The sequence below is a fragment of the Mus caroli genome, unplaced genomic scaffold, assembly GCF_978045245.1.
Source record: "Mus caroli unplaced genomic scaffold, Mus_caroli_1 scaffold_20, whole genome shotgun sequence".
In the NCBI taxonomy this organism is placed as follows: Eukaryota; Metazoa; Chordata; class Mammalia; order Rodentia; family Muridae; genus Mus; species Mus caroli.
In genome coordinates this window covers 22444687-22469548 of record NW_028227275.1, presented here as the reverse complement: position 1 = coordinate 22469548, position 24862 = coordinate 22444687, and the positions used below count along the sequence as shown (strand labels likewise).

Below are 24862 nucleotides of genomic sequence, written 5' to 3'. Positions count from 1 at the left end.
CAGTCTTCTGGTGTTAGTTATAGTTTTCTAATTTACTGTCAAAATATAGTTTGAAGCTAAATTTTGCTTTTATAATTAGTAAAGTCTATCTAAAATCTCAGGGCTGTCACTGAGTTAGGTTTATGAATACTCTCTCTTTTTTTTTTTTTTCGTTTTTTTTTTTGGTTTTTCGAGACAGGGTTTCTCTGTGTAGCCCTGGCTGTCCTGGAACTCACTTTGTAGACCAGGCTGGCCTCGAACTCAGAAATCCGCCTGCCTCTGCCTCCCGAGTGCTGGGATTAAAGGCGTGCGCCACCACGCCCAGCTTATAAATACTCTCATTAGCACAAATCATAGTTTTATTCATTCTCTTTTCCTCCTGTCCTCCCGCCAAATACATATAAGTTTACTTTAACACTATACAGAATATGTACTGACCATCATTAGTTTAGGATACTCATTTTTATAAATATGTATTTCTAATATATTTTTGAAATATTTATTTTGTATATATTTTAAGATGAAATTTATTAACTGATTTTTTTCTTTGACTTGAGCAAGTGGACTATGTTTTAGTAGCATACAGCTCTGCTTTGTGCTGCTATTTCCTGAGTAACGTTGTGTCTTTAATGTTACAGTAAACATGAGGTATATAAAAGCCCAGTTACAGCCTTCTAAAATTCCTAATTATTTGAACACTGGCTGAGTTTATTTTAGTGCATAGAATTAAAAATACTTCTTGAGTTCAAGGCCAGCATGGTCTACAGAGTAAGTTCTAGGATAGCCAGGGCTACACAGGTTTTGAAAAAAACAAACAAAAAACCCAACCAAACCTGTTTTGAAAAAAAAAAAAAAGGAAAAAAAAATATTTTTTAGCATAGCCAGAAAGCTTTTATTTACTATTTTATTATTTGGCTAATATTTATTGAGAAGTAGATGGCACATGGTATAATAGAAATAAGAAGAAATAGTAAGATGTTGGGCATCCCAATGTTTTAGGCTTAATCCAATGATGTGTGGTTTCTGACTGTGGTACTCCGAGTATGCCCATTGTGCATCCTTTTCTGTAAACTGGAAGTAGGTGACTAGGTTAGGCTTTTAACCTCTTGTTTAATGCTTCTGTCTTAAAGACATTTACATATATAATCTGGATACATAAAACAGCGGTGTACAGCACGTGCTTGGCTTCTTGTTGGCCCTTTGAGTCACATTCAGAGACACACAGGAAACACAAAGTTCGGCTAGCTAATCTACAAGTTCTTACTGGTTCTAGCATTTTTTTTTTTTAAATAACTTTTTGGTTGGTTGGTTGGTTTGGTTTGATTTGGTTTGCTTTTTTTTTTTTTTTTTTTTGAAACAGGGTTTCTTTCTCTGTGTAGCCCTAGCTATTCTGGAACTCACTCTGTAGTCTATGCTGGCCTTGAACTCACAGAGATCAACCTGCCTCTGCCTCCTGAGTGCTGCGATTAAAGATGTGTGTTACCATCACCTGGTTTTATAACTTTTGATAAAGATCCCACTTTTCTTTATGTTTGAGGCAGCTTTTGTTCCAAAATTGTGACCTCTAAATTCAGAGGTATGTCATTTTTGTTTGTTGAGAACATTTTATTTTGACCTAATTAGTAAAATAAAATACCATGCTAAAAGGTGTTTATATAATAATAGTGTCATTGGCAACATCATTTAAAATATATTGTTTATGTTGAGATTAATAATCCATTGTATGAAAAGTGGCCCTTGGTTAGTTGCCTGCAGTTTTTATTGTAATTATTTCATCAACAGATTTTATTTTATAGATGAAGTAAACAACTGTGTAATATAAGCAGCCAGGCATGGTGGTGCACACCCGCACTCCCAGCCCTAGGAGGCAGTGGTAGGAGGATGAGGAAGTATGTGTGAGGACAACCTGGTGTACAGATTGAATTCCAGGCTATCCTAGAAGAGACCCTGCCATACCTTACAGCCTGGAGAGAGTGCCTGCCTAGTGTAGGCCAAGTCCTGGCTTAGAGCCTCAGTATTGCATAAGCCAGTGGTGGTGGCACACACCTTTATCCCCACATTGGGAGGTAGAAGCTGGGCTATCAGGAGTTCAGGGTTATTCTAGCTTCATAACAAGGCCAGCCTGGCCTACTTGAGACTACCTGAAAAAATAAAGGATATAAAAGAGAAAAGAAGGAGAAGAAAGATGTATAGAACAGCCAGTTAGCATAGGACCTTGTCTCGATTAAACCAAAGCGAAAAACAAAGCAGCAACAACAACAGCCAGAAAGAAAGAAGCAACATAGCAATTCACTGGCCATTGTTTAAAATTGATTTTTGCCCTTTATCCCATTACTTTTATAAGATAGAAGATACTTTAAAATGATGTTAGACAGGGCTTTGTGTTTCTTCTTTTTCTCCCCCTTTCTTTCTTTTCTTTTCTTTTTTTTTAACTATGAGAAGGTCCTTCTTGAATCCTTATAGACTTAAGGTACAAAAGGAAGGGATTTTGGTCTAGCTCATTTATATTGAAATAATTCTTACTTGTTCAAAACAGAAATTAAAGAAGCACATAAAAGAAAAAGAATAATGAAAGAACGATTTAAGCAGGAAGAAAGCATTGCAAGTGCAATGGTAATTTGGATCAATGAAATACTGCCCAATTGGGAAGTGATGTAAGTAAGCAGATTTCTCCAGAGTCTAGTGTGTCTCCAACACTTCATCCTTTCCAAGTCTGTACTATCACTTCTCAGCATGGAGCTTATGCTGTAGCTAAATTATGCTATTAACCATTGCCCGAAACGCATGTCTTTCTCTACACTCTCATGAGCTCCTGTCTCTAACGCATACTTTTCTTCCTGACCATCCTCTGTGCTGTCAACATCTTACCTGCTCTCTGAAACCCATGGAATGACTCAGGAAACCTTTATTCTTCTAAATTACCATTTTTCCTAATTCTAATACAACACTAATTATAAAACATTCATTACTGGAAGAACTCATTACATAGAGAAATATAAGGTACATTTATCAGATGATGAAAAGTGTTTCTAAAGTTGAATATGGTTGCGTGCCTGTAATCCCAGAAGTCTGGAAGCTGAGACGGGAGGAATTCAATACCGGCCTGGATAATAATGAGTTCCAGATCAGCCAAAACTACATAGAGAGACAGTGTCTACAAACAAATAGATATATGGAAAGAAAGAAAGAATGTAAAAAACAATAAAACGTTTTTAAAATGCTGTTCTTTTAACTAAGAAACCATGGGAACTATGGTCTTTGCCCTGTAAAAGTCGTATGGCGCCTTGAGGCTAGTATTCTTGCTTTTCCCGCCCCTGTGTTGGTCTCTTCTTTTTTTTTTTTTTTTTTTCTTTTGGTTTTTTGAGACAGGGTTTCTCTGTGTAGCCCTGGCTCTCCTGGAACTCACTTTGTAGACCAGGCTGGCCTCGAACTCAGAAATCCGCCTGCCTCTGCCTCCCGAGTGCTGGGATTAAAGGCGTTCGCCACTACGCCTGGCTTGGTCTCTTCTTTCTTGACAATATTTCTACATAGGTTTTATCTTCCTTGTGGGCAAAAGGGTTGAAGTACATTCTACAATGTATGTAGGGCATACATTGACAATGTTTTAATTGTTAGCAATGTGACAGACACACAGTCCTTCTTATCCAGGCTCACTGTGTGAAGATTCAGTTGCCTGTAGTCTAAAAATGGAAAATTAGCTAATTACATATAAATAAAAACTTCTAGAAATTCAAAGTTTTAAATTGTGTGTTCTTCTGAGAAGCCCAGTGAAGTCTGTGCTGCACCTGTCTCCTGGCCATAAGTCCTCCTCTGTCCTACCTTGCCACGTGGTGCCGTCACTCACTCAGTGGCACTTGAGTTACCAGAGCTGCTGTTATCTGTTGCAGAGCTTCTGTTAAGTAGCTCTTCCTTTACCTAGGAAACACTAGCTGGGTCAGCTTTGTCAAAGGCAGCTGTAAAGTACGTCCTTTACGCCGAAAACTAGAAGTGTCCTATCATGCGTGAGTGAGTGAATGAGAGGGAGTATATTTACATAGCACACAGAGTCTATCCTTTTAATTCTATTCTTATTGTTAGCTTTTGTTCATCTCTTATGTCCAAGTTACAAATTCATTTTTAGCATAGATATATTTGTGTAAGGAAATTGGTAGCTTGGTATTATTTGTGGCTTTAGAGTTTAGAATATATTCCCTGTATAAGAAACTATGAGTGCTGGAGCACTGGCTGCTCTTCCAGAGGTCCTGGGTTCAATTCCCAGCAACCACATGGTGGCTCACAACCATCTGTAATGGGATCTGGTGCCCTCTTCTGGAGTGTCTGAAGACAGCAACAGTGTATTCACATATATGAAATAAATAAATAAATAAATAAATAAATAAATAAATAGTTTTTTAAAAATAGAAACTATGATGTTACATTGTCTATATTAAGTAATTTATATTTGGGTCTTAGTACTTTTATAAGGCATTTATATTTTTACTCACATTTATCTTACTCAAGGTTATTCAGTGCAATATTAGAGACGCTAAGAGATTTGCTCAAGGTTATACAATGTGTGCTTGAACTAGATTTGAATCTAGGTCTGATTCTAAAGCCTATACTCCTTTTTAGTGACCTACTGTTCCATAAAGCCTAGAGCCTTACCCAGGCCTTACTCATAGTAGGTTCTTTGTGATTTTAGTTTTGTTATTGAATTGGCAGAACATTTATGTCCTTTTAATTTTTAATAATTGTCCATATGGTTCTGATTTTCTGATGATATCTTTAGTATAAGTAACATCTGTCAGAGGCTATTCTCCTTAATTACCCTTAGCCCATCTTTAACGTCTTTCATGGCCCATAGGCATGAACTCAAAGGAAAGAATGCATTACATACTTAACACTTTAAATCCTTAAAAATCATCTGATCACTTGGCCATAGGTAAGCCATCACGCAACTAGTGTTTTTGGTACAAAAAGTAACATTTTCCTTTTTTCTCCTCCTTTAATTCTAGGCGTAGTACCAGAAGAGTTCGAGAATTGTGGTGGCAGGGATTGCCCCCTAGTGTCCGTGGGAAAGTTTGGAGTCTAGCTGTAGGAAATGAACTAAATATCACTCCTGGTTTGTATTCTATGTTCAGTTATTCCCCCACACAAATATCATCTCCAGAGTTTTATTAATCATATTAGTAGAGTTGCCATTTTAAAAACACTACCATATCTTTCACTTTCAGAGCATGCCTCATGCCCTCCCAGACTTTGTAATAGCTAATGTCTTTAATAAATCATATATATATATATTTATTTATATATGAGATTTGTGGGCTTTTTTCTTCTAGTTTACAGCTATCAACAGTCTCCAAATCCCGCAAGTATAGATAATTTAAAGCTAGTGAGCGTCTGTGCAGCGAGCAGTGAGTGCACAGAGGAGAGGTGACTCTAGTGCCTGGAGGGACGGCTTCTCTGTGCTCAAACAATGAACAGTGTCCTGAGGGAACTTGATTTTTTTTTTTTTTTCCTGCTGAATGTTTAACTAGTTCTTTGAGAGTTTGGATTTTTTCCTTATTTTTTTAAGTTAATACAGTAAATGGGTTTGTTTCCCTGAGCAGCTTTGTTGTGTATGTATGTTGTTTAGATTTTACTTTTCCAGACGTGATGTTTAGCCAGACGTGATAGCTCAGTGTATACTCACAGAGCTTGGCAAGCTCGGCAGCTCTGCAGCAGTTTGGAGTCCAGCCAGGCTGCATAGCACATTGGAGGCTGGACTAGGCTATGGTGGCTATAGAAACTGTGTCAGAAAACCCAACAGTGATGCTAGTGATAATAATGAGAAAGTTTAGAAAGGAATGATAAAGTTTTAAAGGAATTATCATATTTTCTTAAGTTTATTTGATGAATTAAAGAAAAAGTTTAAATAAAATAATAGAAATAAAATAATTAAAAAATTGGACATGACACATGACTGTAATCTTTTTCTACACACATTTCTATTTTATTATGGCAAAGGTGAATAGGATCTAAAAACTCATGTAAAGTTTTTTTTTCCTTTTTTTTTTAAATTCTGAAACATGACTATAATCTTATGGCTGTAATCGCAGCACACAAGACTTTGAAACAGGAAGAAACATCAGGAGTTCAAGGCTATTCTATACTACATAGTTGGAAGGCTACATAAAATTGTCTCAGAATTGTTTTTTCTCAAAATAAGTACCAATCAGCCTGAGTGATAGTGTTAAAGCAGACAGTTAATTTAACACCACAGGTTACTTTGATCTATAGTAGCAGAAGGAATATATTGTCTGGCTAGGGGTTTAACACTGTTTGTAAGTATTTACCTAGCACAAATGTGGCTCTGGGCTTGGTCCCCAGCATTACATAAACCAGGAGGTGGAGACAGTAGGCCCACAAGTTCAAGGTCATCCTTAGCTATTTAAACAATTAAAGATTAGAGATCAGTTTGGGCTACATAAAGCATTTTCTCAAGAAAAAAGAAGAAAGAAAAGAAAAGAAAAGAAAAGAAAAGAAAAGAAAAGAAAAGAAGCCAGGCAGTGGTGGCACATGCCTTTAGTCCCAGCACTTGGGAGGCAGAAGTAGGCGGATTTCTGAGTTTGAGGCCAGCCTGGTCTACAGAGTGAGTTCCAGGACAGCCAGGGCTACACAGAGAAACCCTGTCTCGAAAAAAACAAACAAACAAAAAAAACAAAAAAAAAAAAAAAGAAAAGAAAAGAAAAGAGAAAAGAAGGAAGAAAGGAAGGAAGGAAGAGAAAAAGAGAAGTCAAGAATATAGTTACTGTTTTTTTTTAAAGATTTATTTATTTTATGTATATGAGCACACTGTTGCTGTCTTCAGACACACCAGAAGAGGCCATCAGATCCCATTACAGATGATTGTGAGCCACCATGTGGTTACAGGGAATTGAATTCAGGACCTCTAGAAGAGCAGTCAGTTCACTTAACTGCTATTTCTTCAGCTCAGTTACTGGTGTATTTTTAAATTACATATCTAATATTTACTGAAAAATACAAGTAATAATATAAACTTTAACTATCCTAGATCTTCCTGTCAGTAGAGTTTGTCAGTGGTATAACATGGAATGATTTGTCTATGCTGGCCAAGTCAATATACATGCTAGAACAGTATTAAAGCACATGTTTTTATTCTCAGAGTCTAAGACATTAAAGTGAAATGAAATAGTTACAGGGTATGATTGAAAATAATTTAGAAATATTTCTAAAATCTCTGAAAACTAAAACCTTTTAGGGCCAGTGAGGTAGCTTTTCAAGTCAGAGGAGCAGTGCACTAAAGATGGATGGATGTGGTTGATGGATGTGGAGTCGCGGGACGCAGCAGGGGGCTCAGGCCACTGTCCCATAACAACAAATACATCTTCATTTAAAAAGAAATCACTAATCTGTTTATTTCAATTCTAAGTATTCAGTGGAAGAAATCTACTAGAAGAATCTATAAAGGATTGGGTTTAAAAACTTTTACAAAGATCTTCATTGCTGTAGTCAACATTAATATGAAATTGGATAAAATATTAAAAATCCACATGTCTATTTTTAATCACTAAAGTGATATCAAGTGTGGACATTTCAGTTGTTTATGATTTTTAAAAGTTGATTTTTCACCAGAGGCAGAAGCTGGACGATCTCTGGGATGGAAGTGAGCTTGCTCTACATATAAGTTCCATGCTAGGAAGGGGCTACATAGTAAGATAATGTCATTTAAAATTTTTTTTTAATTTTCAAAAGTATCATATGCTGGACAGTGTTGGTGCACACCTTTAATCCCAGCACTGGAGAGGCACGAAATTATTATTAAGATGGAAATTATTATTAAGATGGAAGTGAGCTTGCTCTACATAGTAAGTTCCATGCTAGGAAGGGGCTACATAGTAAGATAATGTCATTTAAAATTTTTTTTTAATTTTCAAAAGTATCATATGCTGGACAGTGTTGGTGCACACCTTTAATCCCAGCACTGGAGAGGCAGAGGCAGGAGGATCTCTACAAGTTCCAGGTCAGCTTGGTCTACAGATCCTGTCTCAAAAAACCAAACCAAATAAAACAAAATAAAAAGTATCATGTAATGAACATTTTAAAAGTAGAATTGATGTTATTAAGACATTTTCATGTATATTTTAAACAGTAGGATTAAGGGATAGGTGCTCAGGAAGAACCTAACACACATGCCAGAACGGGGGTGTGAGCTTCTCATGGGAGCCGTGCAAGCATGGTCGCTTCACTTTTAAAAACAGAAAGCTTGGGGCTGGAGAGAGATGCATTAGTGATAAAGAACCAGTTCCAGAGCATCTGATGTTCTCTTCTGTCCTCTATAAGCACTACACACGCAAGGTGTACATACACATGGACAGGCAGAGCACCCAGGACCCATACACATTAAAAAACAGACAGCTTTTAGAGGGCTGGCGAGATGGCTTATCCAGGAAAAGGTGCTTTCTATGAAGCGTGATAATTTCCATACCTAGGGTCCACAGGGAGAGAACCTGGTCCCACAAGTTTTCCTCTGACCTGCACACACACACCCTTGTTCCATCCAAATAATGGAATAATTTTTAAAAACTTCAAGAAATAGATTTTAATGTCCTTAGCATAGTGGCATAGGCCTATAATTCAAGCCATGGAGGTTGAGGCAGAAAAATTGCAAATTGAAGACCTGTAGAGGTTACAGAGTTAGTTTGAGGCCAGCCTGGGAAACTAAGATAAATCCTGTAGATAAGTAGAAACTGGACATGTGGTGTAAGCCTTTAATCTTAGCATTCAGGAGGCAGAGACAGGCAGAGCTTTACGTGTTCCAGGTCAGCCTGGACTACAAAGTGAGAACCTGTCTGAAACAACAGTAACATCAAAAAACCAAAACAACAGCAACAAAATAAAACACAAAACTCCAAGCAGACCAGGCTCTGTGGAAGAGGGCTTACCTACCAAAGCCTATCAAAGCTGGAAGTTCATTTCCTACTGTACTGAAAGAAAGAAAAACAGAAAAGGCTGGTGGCATATTGTATAGTTTAGTGATAGGGCACTTGCTTGGCATATTCACCTTAAGGTATATTAGACTTTCTGTGACTTAATATCTTTAAATAAGACACAGGTTTCTAATGATTTCAGTGGAACAGGTTAAAGGAAAATGGTTTTCTTGTAGATTTAAAAAGCACTGACTGGTGGTTATTTGAAATTTTGTTTTATTTTTAAATGATCTTGTTATTGCTGATAAAGTTGGCTTTAGAATGGGGTGGTAGCTCACTTGGTAACTTAGAACGTGAGGTTGTATGACAGTGAAACAAATGTCACAGTGCCGACATGTTGAGATTTGCAGTATGACAAGTCACTCACTTCAGTGTAGTTTTAGGGTCTCTGTAGTAAACACTTATGTGTTGAAAATGAAATAGGAAACTTGGCCAGGCGTGGTGGTGCACGCCTTTGATCCCAGCACTGGCAGAGGCAGAGGCAGGCGGACTTGTGAATTCGAGGCCAGCCTGGTCTACAAAGTGAGTTCCAGGACAGCCAGGGCTACACAGAGAAACCCTGTCTGAAAAAAAAAAAAATAGGAAACTCATTCTCTTTTCTTTTCGTGGAAAGCTCACTCTTATAACTTAGTAACTTTACATCCTAATAATTGATCCCTTATTTGAAAATTTTTAATCATACAATTTATAACAATAAAAAATATTAGCTAGGAGTACAGGCTGTAAAGTTAGTCAGATAGGGTCACATCTGATTCTACCATGTATTAGATTATGACCTTGGGCAAACTGCTTACTGTCTGTAAGTGCTTACTCTACAAGATATCTAGATATCTTTTTTATTTGTAAAATGGAAATAAGATCATTAGCCATACCAAAAATTTGTTTTGGTTATTTAAAATATGAGTATTTCTTGTGAAAGTGCTCTTTGTTGAATGTCTCAATAATTTTCCCAAAATCTGAGACTAAAATCCTGAAACCAGAGTATTCTCCATTCAAGTATAAGACCCTGTGCTTGTCCTGTCTTTAGGCCTGATTCCACCTCTCCCTTTTTAGATTCTAGGTGAAATTAACTGAGACAAAGGCCTTCTCTCTGAGGATATTATTTATGTCTTATAATTTCTCAAAAGGGAAGTTACTCTTTTGATTTTTTTTTTTAAATGTGTTACCATATTTTTCTTAGTAGATCAGTTTTGTGGTTTCTCATGTGATAGATTTGTCAGCTGGAGCCTTCTCTTCTTTCAAGGCAATTTAAAACTTGGTTAAAGAGGGAAACTAACATGGAAACAACTTGACATTTAGAAAAGTATATGCAGTTGATAATTGACAACCCCAAGCAATTATATACATACATTTTTAAATTGCAGTTGCCTCCTCTACCAAATCATTCAGGGATTTATACATAAGTAGTTTTAACTTTTTATTTCTTTTAAATTTTTATTTTCAAGTCATTTGTAGTAATAAGTAAGTAAAAAGGGAAATAGAATTGTAATGTTTGAGATATGTGTAGCCAAAGTCTTAACTATGTAAGAATACTTGTTATAGTATAGTTGTTATATACATTGGAATATTGTGTTGAAAAGAAACAAACAAAAAGGATTGGGGATTTAATTCAGTGGTAGAGTCCTGGCCTTAGGTTCAATCCCCAGCACTGGGAAAAATTAAACAAGAATTGTGTCTACTAATGCATAATGTCTAATGGAGCAAAGTAAAATGAGTCAATGTATGTAGTATATCATCACTTTGGTGTTTTAAAGATTTATTGTTATTGTGTTTAATTATGTGTATATGCCTGTGTGAGGGTATGTGTATGTGAGTGCAGGCGCCCATGGCGGCCAGAGGGGTAGGATCCTCTGGGGCTGTAGTTGCAGGTGATTGTGAGTTGCCTGATGGGGGTACTGGGAAGTAAACTTGGGAATCACTGCAAGAGTGGTAAGTGCTCTTGTCTTTCCAACCCCTGAGGTTTTAAAGATATATAAATCAGTTGGGCACATCTTTACGTTTAGAAGCATTCATAAGAGCCCTGCTAACTATAGTAGATACGTCTTAGAGAAGGGAACTTAGTTTTTTCCCATGCTGTTTTCTAAGTTTGTATTTTCAGAAACCATGTTTGTATTTTACATATAAAAATAAAGTTTTTAGTGTATGTCTTTAATCCCTGCATGTGGGTGTCAGCATGCTAATCTACAAAGCAAGTCCTAGGACAGTTAGGGTTACCTAGTGAGAACCTGTCTCAAAAGAAAAAGAAGATGCCAGGCATGGTGGCACACATCTTTAATCCCAGCTTTTTTTTTTTTTTAAGATTTTATTTATTATTATACATAAGTACACTGTAGCTGTTGTCAGGTGTACCAGAAGAGGGTGTCAGTTCTCATTATGGGTGGTTGTGAACCACCATGTGGTTGCTGGGATTTGAACTCAGGACCTTCGGAAGAGCAGTCAGTGCTCTTTCCCGCTGAGCCATCTCGCCAGCCCCCTAATCCCAGCTTTTGAGGCAGAGGTAGGTGGATGTCTGAGTTTGAGACCAGCCTGGTCTACAGAGTGAGTTCCAGGACAGCCAGGGTACACAGAGAAACCCTGTCTTAGAAAACAAAACAAAACAAAAAGGAAAAAAGAAAGAAAATGAAAAGATACCAGAACCTGGGCTGCAGAGATGGCTCAGTGGCTAAGAGCACTGATTGCTCTTCCAAAGGTCCTGAGTTCAAATCCTAGCAGCCACATGGTGACTCACAACCATCTGTAATGGGATCAGATGCCCTCTTCTGGTGTGTCTGAAGACAGCTATGATGTACTAATAGAAATAAATATTAAAAAAAAAAAAAAGATACCAGAACCTACAGAATCAGTACTAATCCATAAATGGGAATGACTTATTCCCGTTTACAGATGAAAAGATCAAGTCCAGAGCAGTGAGGTGAGGTTCTTGAGGCCCCAGAGGTAGTAATTGGCAGAGTGGAATGCAGTGTAGTCTGACGCCCCAGCTTTTGGCTGCTCTTGGCCAGTGTGGCTGTTGAGCAGAAGCCCCACCTTCCCATGCTCTGGACTAGCTCCCCACAATGACCTGCTCCTGGGTCTTTTGCTGTCTTTCTAGACATGTAATGAAGAGTTCCAAAAAAACTAGTTTGCTTCAGCTTGCCACAATTTTGTTTGATACCTGCTTATACCAGATAGAGCCGATCCATATAAGTAAAGACTGACAGTTATCAGCCAGGTTGTGGTGGTACTCGCCTTTAGTCCCAGGGCTTGGCGGCAGAGGCAGGCAGGCCTGGTCTACAGAGTGAGTTCCAGGACAGCCAGGGCTTCAAAAAAAGAAACTCTGTTACATGTGTGTGTTGGGGGAAGGGCTCCTCAAAACAAACAAAAAAGTGAAAATTAAAGTGTGAATTTATTTGTATTATTTATGAATTTTTGGTTTTTTTCCCCAGAACTTTATGAAATCTTTCTTTCAAGAGCAAAAGAACGGTGGAAAAGCTTCAGTGAATCAAGCTCTGAGAACGACACGGAAGGTATGGGGGTCTCCAAGTGAGAACCTCAAAACCCAGATACTGAATAGACAGGCGGGCGGGATGTTTCTGCCATGTACCAGAAGCTGTGCTAGCTGCCGTAAGTGCAGTGCCTGTTTAGTACATGAAAGCACTCTGAGCTGTGGGAGGGGAGGAGGCTTAGAGTAGGTAGAAGCAAGAGGCTGGGCTGGAAGTCTGCTCTGTTTATCCCAAGTCCCAGGATTCAAATCATAGTGGTGAAGCTGATGGGCTGAGTGCAGTGTTATCAGACCAAGCTGTTACTTCAGGCTGACGTTATTCACTCCTTCTGAACTCCTCCTTGGTACCTAGTAAACGGCACACAGTTCAGTTCTCCTGTGCTCTGCCCTGCTCCTTGTTCATTTATTTCACCCATTACTCCCATCCTTACCTCTGCCTGGCCAGTTAGTTTTCTTAGTCACTTTGAAGATTTTTTTTTCTTGTATCAGATTATTAAATTTGTATTTTGATAATGGGGAATCATTTTCCTAATCATATCACTTTTTGTTTTATTTGCATGCTTTCTTTCTTAAGTAGGTTCTCATTTGATTTAGGCCGGTCTTGAATTCACTATGTAGCTGAGGACGATATTGAACTTCTGATGTCCTGCCTCTATCTCTACGTTCTGGGATTGCAGCTATGAGCTACTGTTTCCTGTTTATGTGCTGCTAGGGATTGAACCCAGGTCTGAGCAAGCACTCACCAACTAAGCTGTAGTCCTAGCCTCTTTTCCTTTGTTTTATAAAGCAAGCTCACTGGGCATGGTGTCACACACCTTTAATCCCAGCACTTGGGAAGCAGAGCCAGGAGGAGCTTTTCGAGCTCAAGGTCAGCCTGGTGGTCTTTAGAGTGAGTTCCAGGGTAACCAGGCTGTTACTCTGTTACTCTGTTTTGAAAAACTCATAATAATAATAATAATAATAATAGAGATAGTAATAATAGTAATAGAAATGTCTTCTCTTGCCTATAAGTAAAACTTTAAAATGTATCTGTGAATAAATAAATAGAACTTATCTCATAGTGGTTGTTTGTGAGAAACCACTTTTTAAATTTCTTTTTTCCATTTTATGAAAGCCATTAGGAAAGGGAAATCTTACTGAGTAGTCAAGGAGAGGACTTGGTTTTGAGGACCATGGAAGAGTCATCTTGAAATTGGTTGGCTGTGCCCGGCGTGGTGGTGCACGCCTTTTACCCCAGCACTCAGGAGGCAGAGGCAGGCAGATTTCTGAGTTCGAGGCCAGCCTGGTCTATAAAGTGAGTTCCAGGACAGCCAGAGCTACACAGAGAAACCCTGTCTCGAAAAACAAACAAACAAACAAACAAACAAACAACCCCAAAAAAGAAATAGGTTGGCTGTTTTAGTGATTTTTGTGAAGAACTGAAAGTGCAAAGTAAGTGAACATGCATGGAATTATGACCCACGAGGCCTCTGCTCTGCTCTGCTCTGTCCTTCTTCCTTCCTTCCTTCCTTCCTTCCTTCCTTCCTTCCTTCCTTCCTTCCTTCCTTCCTTCCTTCCTTTTTTCCTTCCTTATTTATAGATGCAGTCGTATCATATGTAGCTCAGACTAGCGTTGAGCTGTGAATTTGCTGCCTCCACCTCTGCCTCCAGGGTTTGCAGGTTATATTCCCATGCCTGGCTCAGTTTTCTATTAAAACAAGTTTTATGAAGTACAAAAATTATACAAATTAAGACTAGAAATATAACTCAGTGCTATAACAATTGCTCAGAGCCACAAACAAAACAAAACAAAAAAATTAAATGAGCTAAAATGGCGAGTGTCTGAGAGTAGGCTGGGTCACTCACACCTGTAGTCTCCATACTTTAGAGGTGGAGGCAGGAGAATCGCGGTTCAGAGTCATTTTTAACTGTGTAGCAAGTCAGAGTACAGCGTGAACCACATGAGAACCTGTCTCATGAACAAGCACAAACAAAACTTTTTCTTATGGGTAAATAATGAAAATTATACTTTAGGATGAAGTAATTGAGTGTAATAGATATGCCAGGGATGGTAAAATGGCTTGGTGGGGAAAGGTTTGCACTGTTAAGTTTGAGAGTGACTATACTCACAGTTAGCTATTGGATGGATCCCAGGGCCCCCAATGGAGGAGCTAGAGAAAGTACCCAAGGAGCTGAAGGGGTCTGCAACCCTATAGGTGCAACAACATTATGAACTAACCAGTACCCTGGAGCTCCTGTCTCTAGCTGCATATGTATCAAAAGATGGCCTAGTCGGTCATCAATGGAAAGAGAGGCCCATTGGACTTGCAAACTTTATATGCCTCAGTACAGGGGAACGCCAGGGCCAAGAAGGGGGAGTAGGTGGGTAGGGGAGTGGGGTGGGAGGGTATGGGGGACTTTTGGGATAGCACTGGAAATGTAAATGAAGAAAATACCTAATAAAAAAAATAAAGTGAAAAAAAAGTTTGAGGATGACTGTGATAGTAGGTCCTGTATGGTAGAAGGAGAGAACCACCTCCCACAAGGTGTCACATGTGCACATACTTGCACACACTACCTAGTTACTACCGTGGGAGTATTAGTCCATCTTTATATTCAATAAGAATTAGAACAATTTTTTCACCATATATTTTTCTGATGAATGCATTTATGTTTCCTCAATAAAAGAGACTACATTTAAAGCTTGGTATGGGAGCATATGCCTATGATTTCAGTAGTCAGGGGGTGAAAGCCAAATCAAAGAGAGCTCTGTGTTAGCCTTGGTTACAGAGTAAATTCAAGGCCAACCTAGATTACATGTGAAAGTGTTGCCTTGTGCATTCACAGACACACACACACACACACACACACACACACACACACACGGAGAGAGGGAGAGGAGATGGGGAGACAAAGAGGGGGAGAGAGAGAGAGAGAGTATGCAGTGGGAAGGAGAGAGGAAAGTGAGAACAACACTGTTTTGCTGTCCGTGATTGCTTGTCTGTAATCCCAGAACTCGTAAGACCAAGGCAAGAAGATTGATGGGAGTTTGTGGTTAGCCTGGGTTAGAGGACTAAAGACATAGCTCAGAGTGCTTGCCTAGCGTGCACAAGGTCCTGATGTCAATCCCTAGTACCACATAACTTAGGTATGCTGGCACAGGCGCTGAGATAGTACTATCTCAGGAGGGTACAGGCAAGAAGATGGGAAGTCCAAAGCTACACAGGGAATTGAAGTTTGAAGCTAACCTAAGCTACATGAAAAAGCTAAGTCCTAAATTCTAGGGATGGGACATTCTTGATTATTCAGCTTTTCTACTTACTTTAATGTATAGGCAGTGTGCTCAGCCTGTTTAAATTTTATCTGTTTGGTAATGCAGGTCTATCTGTTGCTGACCGAGAGGCTAGTCTGGAATTAATTAAGTTGGACATATCCCGTACATTTCCATCTCTCTACATCTTTCAGAAGGTGAGGTTTTCTAATCAGTCTTTAACTACTGTTTATTCTTTCAACACTCAGTGGTACAAATTCTATAAATCTATAGACACTATTTTTATTTTATTTTATATTTAATTTTTTGGGACAGAGTCTCACAATTTAACCCTGGCTGGCTTGGAATTCCCTAATAGATCAGGCTGCTGTAGGAAACACAGAGATCCATCTGCCTCTGCCTTCCAAGTGCTGGGATTAAAGAAGTGAGTTACCATACCCAGCCAGGTATTACTATTTTATAATATTTATTTTTATTTTATGTGCATTGGTGTTTTGCCTTTATGTATGTCTGTGTGAGGATGTTGGATCCCCTGGTACTGATGTTATAGACACTTGTGAGCTGGGAATTGAACTCGGGACCTCTGGAAGAGCAGCTTGTGCTCTTAATCACTGAGCCGTCTCTCCAGCCCCGTGGATTATTTTTTAAAAGAAAAAATATTTTAAAAATTTGAGAAGAGGCCAGGCATTGTGGTACATGGCTTTAATCTCAGCCTTGTCCACATAGAGTTCCAGCGCTCACAGCTATATAGTGACACTCTGCCTTAAAATACAAAAGAAACTTCTAGGGCTAGAGGAGTGGCTCAGTGATTAAGAGCATTACAACCATCCCTGACTCCAGTGCCAGGGCATCTGACTCCCTCTTTTGACCTCGATGGGCATCAGGCACATGCATGTAGATAAAACACTCATATACATAAAGTAAAAGGAATAAAAAATTAAAAATTAAAAATAATTTGAGCTTTTATATAAAAATGCAAAACTAAAAATTAAGGAACTTGTTTTCTGTGGAATAAAATTTATTGTCATAACATATAATGTTATGACAATAAATTGTTATGTAGTAGGCACTTACATTTTTATTATAGTGAATTTCTGTATTTGAATTATTAATGAATTTGCCTTACAAACTGTTAAAATATGAATACATTAGTTCTAAATTGTTTAGAATTACCACTGAATTAGCAAGAAATACTTTACTTTTATATTTATTTTTTTACAGGAATAACTGGCTATCTTTAATTTTTATATATTAAGATGCTAATAAATAATTTATCTATAATAAAGGCCACGTGATTAATAGAAAGTTTTGCTATTGGGACCAGTGAGATAGTTCAGCAGGTCAAGGTGCTTGCTGCCAAAGTCTGACAACTTGAGGTTGAGGCTGAGGAACCAAAGTAGTGGAAGGAGAGACCCAGTCCCTGAATGCTGTCCTCTGACATTCACGTGCACACTGTGGCATGTGTGTGCCTATATACATGCACAATAAGTAAATACATGGGGAAAAACCCACTGGAGCTAGAGGGATGGCTCAGCTCTTAAGAGCAATTGGTTGCTCTCTAGAGTACCTGGGTTCAGTTTCTGGCACTCTTGTGGCGGATCACAGCCATCCATTAATTGTAGTTCCAGGGGATATAACACCACCATCTTCTGGCCTCCATCAACATCACTCACGCACGCACGCACGCTGTACACAGATATATATTCAGGCAGAACACCCATATACATACATTTTTAAATTACTATTGATATTCAAATTATCTAACATAACTCAGGCTAAATAGTTGGCACTTTTATTAAAGACAGGGTCTTAGTATACAGCATCAGCTATCTGGGGAATCACTGTGTTGATCATGTTGATCTCCAACTTGGTGATGCATCTGCTTTGCTGAGATTAAAGCCATGTGTGTCATGTCTGGCCTATGTTATTTTAATTTACTTTTCTGAAATTATATGAAGTGAAATGGGCTTAGTATAATGACATGTGCAAGGCCCCAGTTTCAATACTCATGTGTATATAGCAAAAGGATTAAATGGTAAATTTTTATATTTATTATACCCTAGAAGTATTTAAAATAGTTTGTAAATTATATAAGTTGTGTTCAAGTGAGTAAATATATTTGACTTATTATTCAAGATCAAACTTTTATTACTTCTGAAAACATCTTGATAGAATACATTTAGAATATCTTTATAATGATTAAATGTGCTAAAACTGGTCATTTAGAGAATGCTACAGTTTTATAGTTTTTAATATTTTATGAGCATTAACCTAAAGATCCTTACTTAAAGTTTCAATTTTTATTCTTTTTTTTTTCCTAAGGGTGGCCCATATCACGATGTTTTGCATAGTATCTTAGGGGCATATACATGTTACAGACCTGATGTTGGTTATGTAAGTATTTGTTTCCATCTGATTTTTACACATAAACATTGTATCTGTGCTCATCAGGACAGCTCTTTACAGCCACAGGTCAGTCTCTGCGGCCCTGACCTTTGAGCTGATGGGTTTACCTGATGAGGAAGCTCCAGGTCTTTTGCCCCTGCTTAGGACGCCCGGCTGTCACGCTGCTCCGTGTGCTGGGTGCTGCACGATTCTTCTGTTCCTTCCACTCAGGCTTTGCTCAAGCCTCTTTTCATTTTGGATTCCCCCCTCATGTCTTTCTTGTGATTCCCCACAAATTCAGGCTCTTTTAAGCACAGCAACTTCTTTTTTTGAGTTTTAATATTCTATCTTAGAGACCTCCTTGACTCTTCGTTCTTCATATGTTATAATGTGAAAACAACCACTTAAGACATGAAAGCTAGTTGATACACTGAGATGGGCTCTTAGACCAAATAAAAGCTGATTTATTTTTTTTCTGATTTATAAAACCCTATCAAATGAACAAATATAAACTTAGGGAAATTTACAGCCATTACAAGTTCATAGTAGTTGCTTTTACTGAGAAGAAAAAAAAAGGTAAATTCTTCTTACTATCAGTATGTAAATTTTGAGGGGGGTAGCTAGCACGTAGACTGATTTTAACCATTTTTACTTTTCCTTCCCTTTGAAGGTCCAGGGGATGTCCTTCATCGCAGCCGTTCTCATCCTCAATCTGGAGGAAGCAGACGCCTTCATTGCGTTTGCAAATCTCCTAAACAAGCCGTGCCAGCTGGCCTTTTTCCGCGTGGATCACAGCATGGTATGAACATTTGGGATAGACTGTGTTTTCCTCATAAGTTTCTGTATTCTGAATGCCTGCTTAGAATAAAAAACATGAAGAGACTGAAGTAATCTAAGCAAATAGACAAAATTTTCATTGAATAACAATTTTAGAAAACTTGAAGCAACTCAAAAGAGTTGTTAATAAAATTTTCTATTAATATTAACACTTTCTCTTTCTGCCATAGATTATTTTGTAATTTTATTTATCTTTTTCTATGTATAGATGTTGAAGTATTTTGCAACATTTGAAGTATTCTTTGAGGAAAACCTATCCAAACTATTTCTTCATTTCAAGTCGTATAATCTGACACCAGATATATATTTGATAGATTGGTAAGTCACTGAGAGACATTAAATAAAATAAAAAGGAAATAGTGAATAACTTTCTCTGTTTTTTAGGAAATATAGTAAATATGCTAGGTGAGATTGACATATAAAAGACACTTTTCCTTACGAATGAAAAAGTCCAAGGATGTATCTAAAAACATAGACTGAAGCCAGGCTTGGCGGTGCAAGCCTTCATTCCCAGTGCTTAGGAGGCAGACACAGGAGGATCTCTAAGTTCAAGGCCAGCCAGGTCTGAAAAGTGAGTTCCATGGCCAGAAGGAGAAATCCTGCCTTGAAAAAACGAAACAAACAACATAGACTGGCTTGAAATTAGTTTCTTTTCTTTTCTTTTCTTTTCTTTTCTTTAAGGGAACAGGGAAGAACCCGTAGACATTGCTCAGCTATTAAAAGGGCAAGCTACTCTTACCAAGAGCCTGAGTTCACCTCCCAGTACCTGGCTTGAGCAGCTTCACCATAGCCTGTGACTCCAGCTTCAGAGGATCAGAGACCTTCTGCCCTGTAGTCACATCACATACACACACACACACACACACACACACACACACACACACACACACGTCTTTTTTAAAATGAGAGGATAGGGAACTGGGCAGAGGGTCAGCATGGGAAAGCACATGTCACACAAACCTGACATGACAGCCTGAGTTTGATCCCCAAACCTGTGTAAAATCCAGATGCGCCGGGCGTGGTGGCGCACGCCTTTAATCCCAGCACTCGGGAGGCAGAGGCAGGCGGATTTCTGAGTTCGAGGCCAGCCTGGTCTACAAAGTGAGTGCCAGGACAGCCAGGGCTACACAGAGAAACCCTGTCTCGAAAAACCAAAAAAAAAAAAAAAAAAAAAAAAAAATCCAGATGCAAGGCACATATCACAGCCTTTCAGTGGCCGTCTGGGAGGCAGAGACGGAGAATCATGAGGAGGGAAGCTAGGCTGGAGTAATAAAGCATCAAAAGCAAGAGAGACTCAGCTTCCCCAAGGTGCAAAGCAAGAGCCAACTCCCAGGAGTTGTTCTCTGACATCCATATGCATTATGGCAAGTATATGCCAGCATGTACACACTCACACTCATGCACACACCCATGCAGGCATGCACACAAAGAAATACATACTCTTTTTTTTTTTTTAAATAAAGAGTATAGAAATATCTTGAACTGTAGTGAGTTGTAGTAATGGATGAACGTATTTAATGCCTAGCATATACTAATATCTTAGAAAAAAGTAGTTTCCATTTATTCATAACACAGCAAAGCTATATTATATGGTAGTATTTCTTTAATAAGAGATGTTTTTCAAAGCTTTATCAAAAGTTCTCAATTAGAAATGATTCCCTATTTAGATGCTAATACATATTTTCTTATTTCCAATATGTTCTGTTCTAATTCTGAGGATTTGTGTAGTAAGCAACAGCCAGTTGACTTTAGTATCATTGGTGAATTTTGATAAGAAGTGGAGCATTTGGGGCTGGAGAGATAGCTCAGTTGTTAACAGCACTGGCTGAAGCTGGGTTCAAGTTCCAGCACCCTCAAAGTGGCTCTCTCACAACTCCAATCCCAGGGAATTATTGGATGCCCTCTTCTGGTCTCCTCAGGTACTACATGCACAGACACATCCAGGCAGACACATGATATTTCAAAAACAAAAATTTTTTAGTAGTTGTGAAATTTTAATAAATTTTGAGTTAGGGCTTCTAGTTCATCCTGACCTTAAACTTCGTGTGTAGCTGAGGATAGCGACACAATTCTGATCTTCACAGTCTGTCTCCCAAGCACTAGAGTCTCAGGCACGTGCTACCATATGCAGGTATACCCAGGTATCTTGCATGATGGGCAGTGCTCTCCCTCTGAACTCAGACTGGCTGTATGTTTTGATGGAAAAAATGGATAAGCAAATAATGACCCTGAACAAATATGATATCTTCCTAGTCATTTGGGCCTTTTCCTTTACCTTCCCTTCAGCAAGAGTAAATATTGGGCTCAGTCTCACATTAGGAAATTAAAAATTCAGACTCAAGCATTCTGATTTGGAGCCCCATGGCTCTAACCATTACACTATTTTACCCCCTCATTCCCACACCCCAGTTTATTCCAGACTATCTCCATGTAAGGTTGTAATTTTACTTAATGTCATTACTTACTGCTTAATTTATCACTATTCAAGTTTTGGGAAAAATGTCTTAATGTATTTGTCCTTTTATCCCTGTATATTTCTTTTTCCCTCCTGATGCTTAAAGGAGTCAGTCCATGCTGAGTAACTGTTTCTTCCTTAACTCTAGGATCTTCACATTGTACAGCAAATCACTGCCACTTGATCTGGCTTGTCGAGTCTGGGATGTGTTTTGTAGAGATGGGGAGGAATTTTTATTTAGGACTGGATTAGGGATCCTCCGGCTATATGAAGATATACTCCTACAGATGGACTTTATTCATATAGCACAATTTCTTACCAAATTGCCAGAAGATATAACATCAGAAAAGCTTTTCAGCTGCATTGCAGCCATTCAGATGCAGAATAGCACCAGGAAATGGACTCAGGTAGAGTGACTTTATTTATTTTTAACTCTTAATTATCTGTGTTAAAATTATCTGTGGACTTTTGTAGCGCAGTTATCTGTATCACAAATGTTAGTAAAACTAAAAATAAATTTGGTTTTGAAATGGGATAATTTAAAATGGATTTCTGTCTTCTATGTACCTAAACTTACAGCTTTACTTTACAAAGTCCTGCAGGATTGTAGTGAATTGACACTACAGTAGTCAGCCTTCACCCGAGCAGACATGGGTCATTTTGAGATTTCAAGCAGGCACATGTTATAGTGTACATGTTATAGTGAACACCTGCTGTGAGATGGCGAGGTGGGTCAAGGGCAAAGGTGCCTGCTGCCATGGGTGACAACAAGGATGAGATTATTCTCTGGGTGCCACACAACGGAAGGAGAGCACTGACCTCACACATGCACCATGCACAGACATGCTGACACACTCACACATACCCAGGCAAGCAAGCACACAAACGTTAAAAACAAGAGACCAACACCAAAAAGCCCTAGCTGCTGTGTACTAAAAGCTTATAATGTATGATCCTGGCCTCTTGTTGTTTTGAGTCAGGGTCTCCTTTAACCGAGGCTTGACTTGATCTTATTGTGTAGCTGTAAGTAAGGATGACCTTTGTCTTAGTCAGTGCACTGTGCTGTGAGAGACACCATGGCCACAGCACTTCATTGTGTCCTTGCTTACTTTGGTCCGTGATGTTGACGGTGGGGAGCATGGCAGCATTCAGTCAAAATAAAAAACCAGGTGATCTGGAGCCTGGGATTGGGGGCATGTGCCTGTAATCTCAGCAGTGAGGTGGCAGCAAACTCAGCCGTTCAGTCGTCCTCTGCTAAGCAACAAGTTCAGTGCCAGTGTGGGCCATGTGAGACCCTGTCCAGAGACCTTTTAAAAAGGTGGTATGAGGACTTGAGAGTGCTAATATTTCAGAAAAGCTTTCTGTGTTTATGCCTGTGGTTATTTAAATCTCTTTGTTTCGTGCTATTTGCAGGTCTTTGCATCTGTAGCAAAGGACATTAAAGAAGGGGAGAAGAACACCAGCCCTGCTCTGAAGAGCTAACCTTTGACTTAGTGACAAACTGAAATGCAAAAGGTAGTTTTCCGGGAAAGTTTTCTCTTTCCTATGTAGATACCGTGGAAGAAATGTTGGAGAGAAGAATCAGGAGCTGGAAAAACTTCTGGGTTTAAATTCCATGGCTGAAGTAAATGAAATGCATAATTTATTGACAGTATTAATAAAAAAGTACCTGTGGAGAGCCATTTTTCAGAGGAAAAAGGCTTAGTTGGCTATTACATACTCCATAATTTGGAGTGAATACTTTAATGCAATAATTTTTTTAAAAAAAATAGCTTCACAGAAACTTCAATTTTTATGTCGTTTCTTTTTTAACAATTAACTACAAATGCACTTCTGGAGTCAGAATAGGATTGCTAAATCCTACTTTAGTCTCCAAAAATGATAGAACACATGTATTATCTCCAGTTCTGAGCTTGGGAAGATATTCTAGACCAGTAGTAAACAACTGAGTCGTAAGTTCCGTCCGCCACTGGAGCTCTTGCCTGCCTTGCTCGCAGGCCAGGGAAGTCCACATCCTCAAGAACTGGAATACTGGTGGACATTATTGCCTGTTTTGCTTATGGAGTTTCCCACAGTGTTGTGTCCCCTTGGTTTTTGAAAAGAAATCTTTCTCTAAGTAATTTCTATCACAAAAGAATTCTCGCCTTATTGTTTCTTGTCTGCAAATTGTTATGTAGTAACTTAACATTAAAAAAACTAGGTAACTGGTAGAATGGAAGATCTTTTTGCACTTTAGAGGACTGAAGACTTGACTTTGAGAATAAGAATAAGAAAGCAATGAATTCTAAGAGTTCGAGATAACACACTACTTACAAGACTTGAATTTTTTAGTTAAAATCCATGTTCTATCTATAGAAACAAATTTTATTAATTTCAGTTTGAAATTTAAAACTTTATATAGCTAAGTCTAAGACTTGTGAAACTCTATGCATATTTTTTTCTAATTGATGGGAATAATAGTAAAAGTAATTTTACCTTTTTTCTTAGTCTAATGGCATCTCAGATAAACTATTAATCATTGGTGAATTGACATTAAATTTATTACTCTTAATTTCTTAACCTAACCTAAATCATTTGAGTATTATGGTTAATATCAGTATAAAATACTATTTGGTTATTGATTAGGTTTATACTGTTCTGATGTTGCAATTTGGTTTGAAACAACATAGAAGCACACATTTCTGTTAGTAGTGGATATTACATATATATAGTCTTTAGACTAACAAGCCAGAGATTCTTCCTTATTGGATAATAAACTGCCTTAGGAGTATGGGACCAGAGGAAGTGCGTATATTTTTACCCTATGGGTTGATCATTCTAGCCTCAGGAACCCTGTAGAATTCACTCCTGTCATAGGGGCCAGCTCAGTGAAACTGGCAGTATAATAAAACAGTGAGGGAGTTTCTAGACTCTTAGTAGGTTCTAGCATGAGGACTACCCCTTGATATTGGTGTCTCTCATAAAAGGCACATAACCTCTGGGAGTAATCTCATTGAATTTCTATTACTTGGCCTAGATTTAATCTTATTTTCATGTATTAGTTTGCTAAGGTGGTCCTACACTCTGCATTTCTTTCCCTTATGTTTTTTTTATTGTACAGTTTCTTTACCTACCAAGTATAAATGTGTATATAAAATGTAAATACAAGAAATTCACTAAAATCCACTAGTAACAATTACTATGAAAAATAAAACTTGTACACAGAATTATGAGGAAATGAGTCTTCATTACTTTGGTGCCTTCAGGTTTAGTCAACATCTAGAAAAAAGGAATAACTTTTTTGTGGGGGTGCTCAGATTTCTCCTCTAAGGAATCTATGAGATAGTCAGTGCTTTGAGCCTTTCAGAGCAGCTGACATACTATACTGTTGTATATGAACATTCCCTTTGGGTCACGTAAATAGGCAATAATGTGATTACTCATGTGACCCCACACAGCATCCATCCATCCATCCATCCATCCAACCATCCATCCATTTATCCATCCATCGATCTGCGACAAGGTCTCTC

General features: G+C 38.3%; 1 protein-coding gene across 2 annotated transcripts in view; it reads left to right on the top strand.

The window, feature by feature from the left end:
* Positions 1-24553, top strand: part of Tbc1d12 (TBC1 domain family member 12) — a 75127-nt gene extending 50574 nt beyond the window's left edge. Inside the window, exons 5-13 of one of the 2 annotated variants that reach the window (XM_021151623.2) lie at positions 2516-2633; positions 4974-5080; positions 12371-12451; positions 15785-15873; positions 17999-18070; positions 18732-18860; positions 19107-19216; positions 21502-21760; positions 22767-24553. In XM_021151623.2, the coding sequence (XP_021007282.1) occupies positions 2516-2633; positions 4974-5080; positions 12371-12451; positions 15785-15873; positions 17999-18070; positions 18732-18860; positions 19107-19216; positions 21502-21760; positions 22767-22835 (1034 nt within the window). In that variant the 3' untranslated portion in view covers positions 22836-24553. The remainder of the gene's footprint in view (positions 1-2515; positions 2634-4973; positions 5081-12370; positions 12452-15784; positions 15874-17998; positions 18071-18731; positions 18861-19106; positions 19217-21501; positions 21761-22766) is intronic. The other variant, XM_021151624.3, reaches the window with a different exon arrangement.
* The last annotated feature ends 309 nt before the right edge of the window (positions 24554-24862 follow it).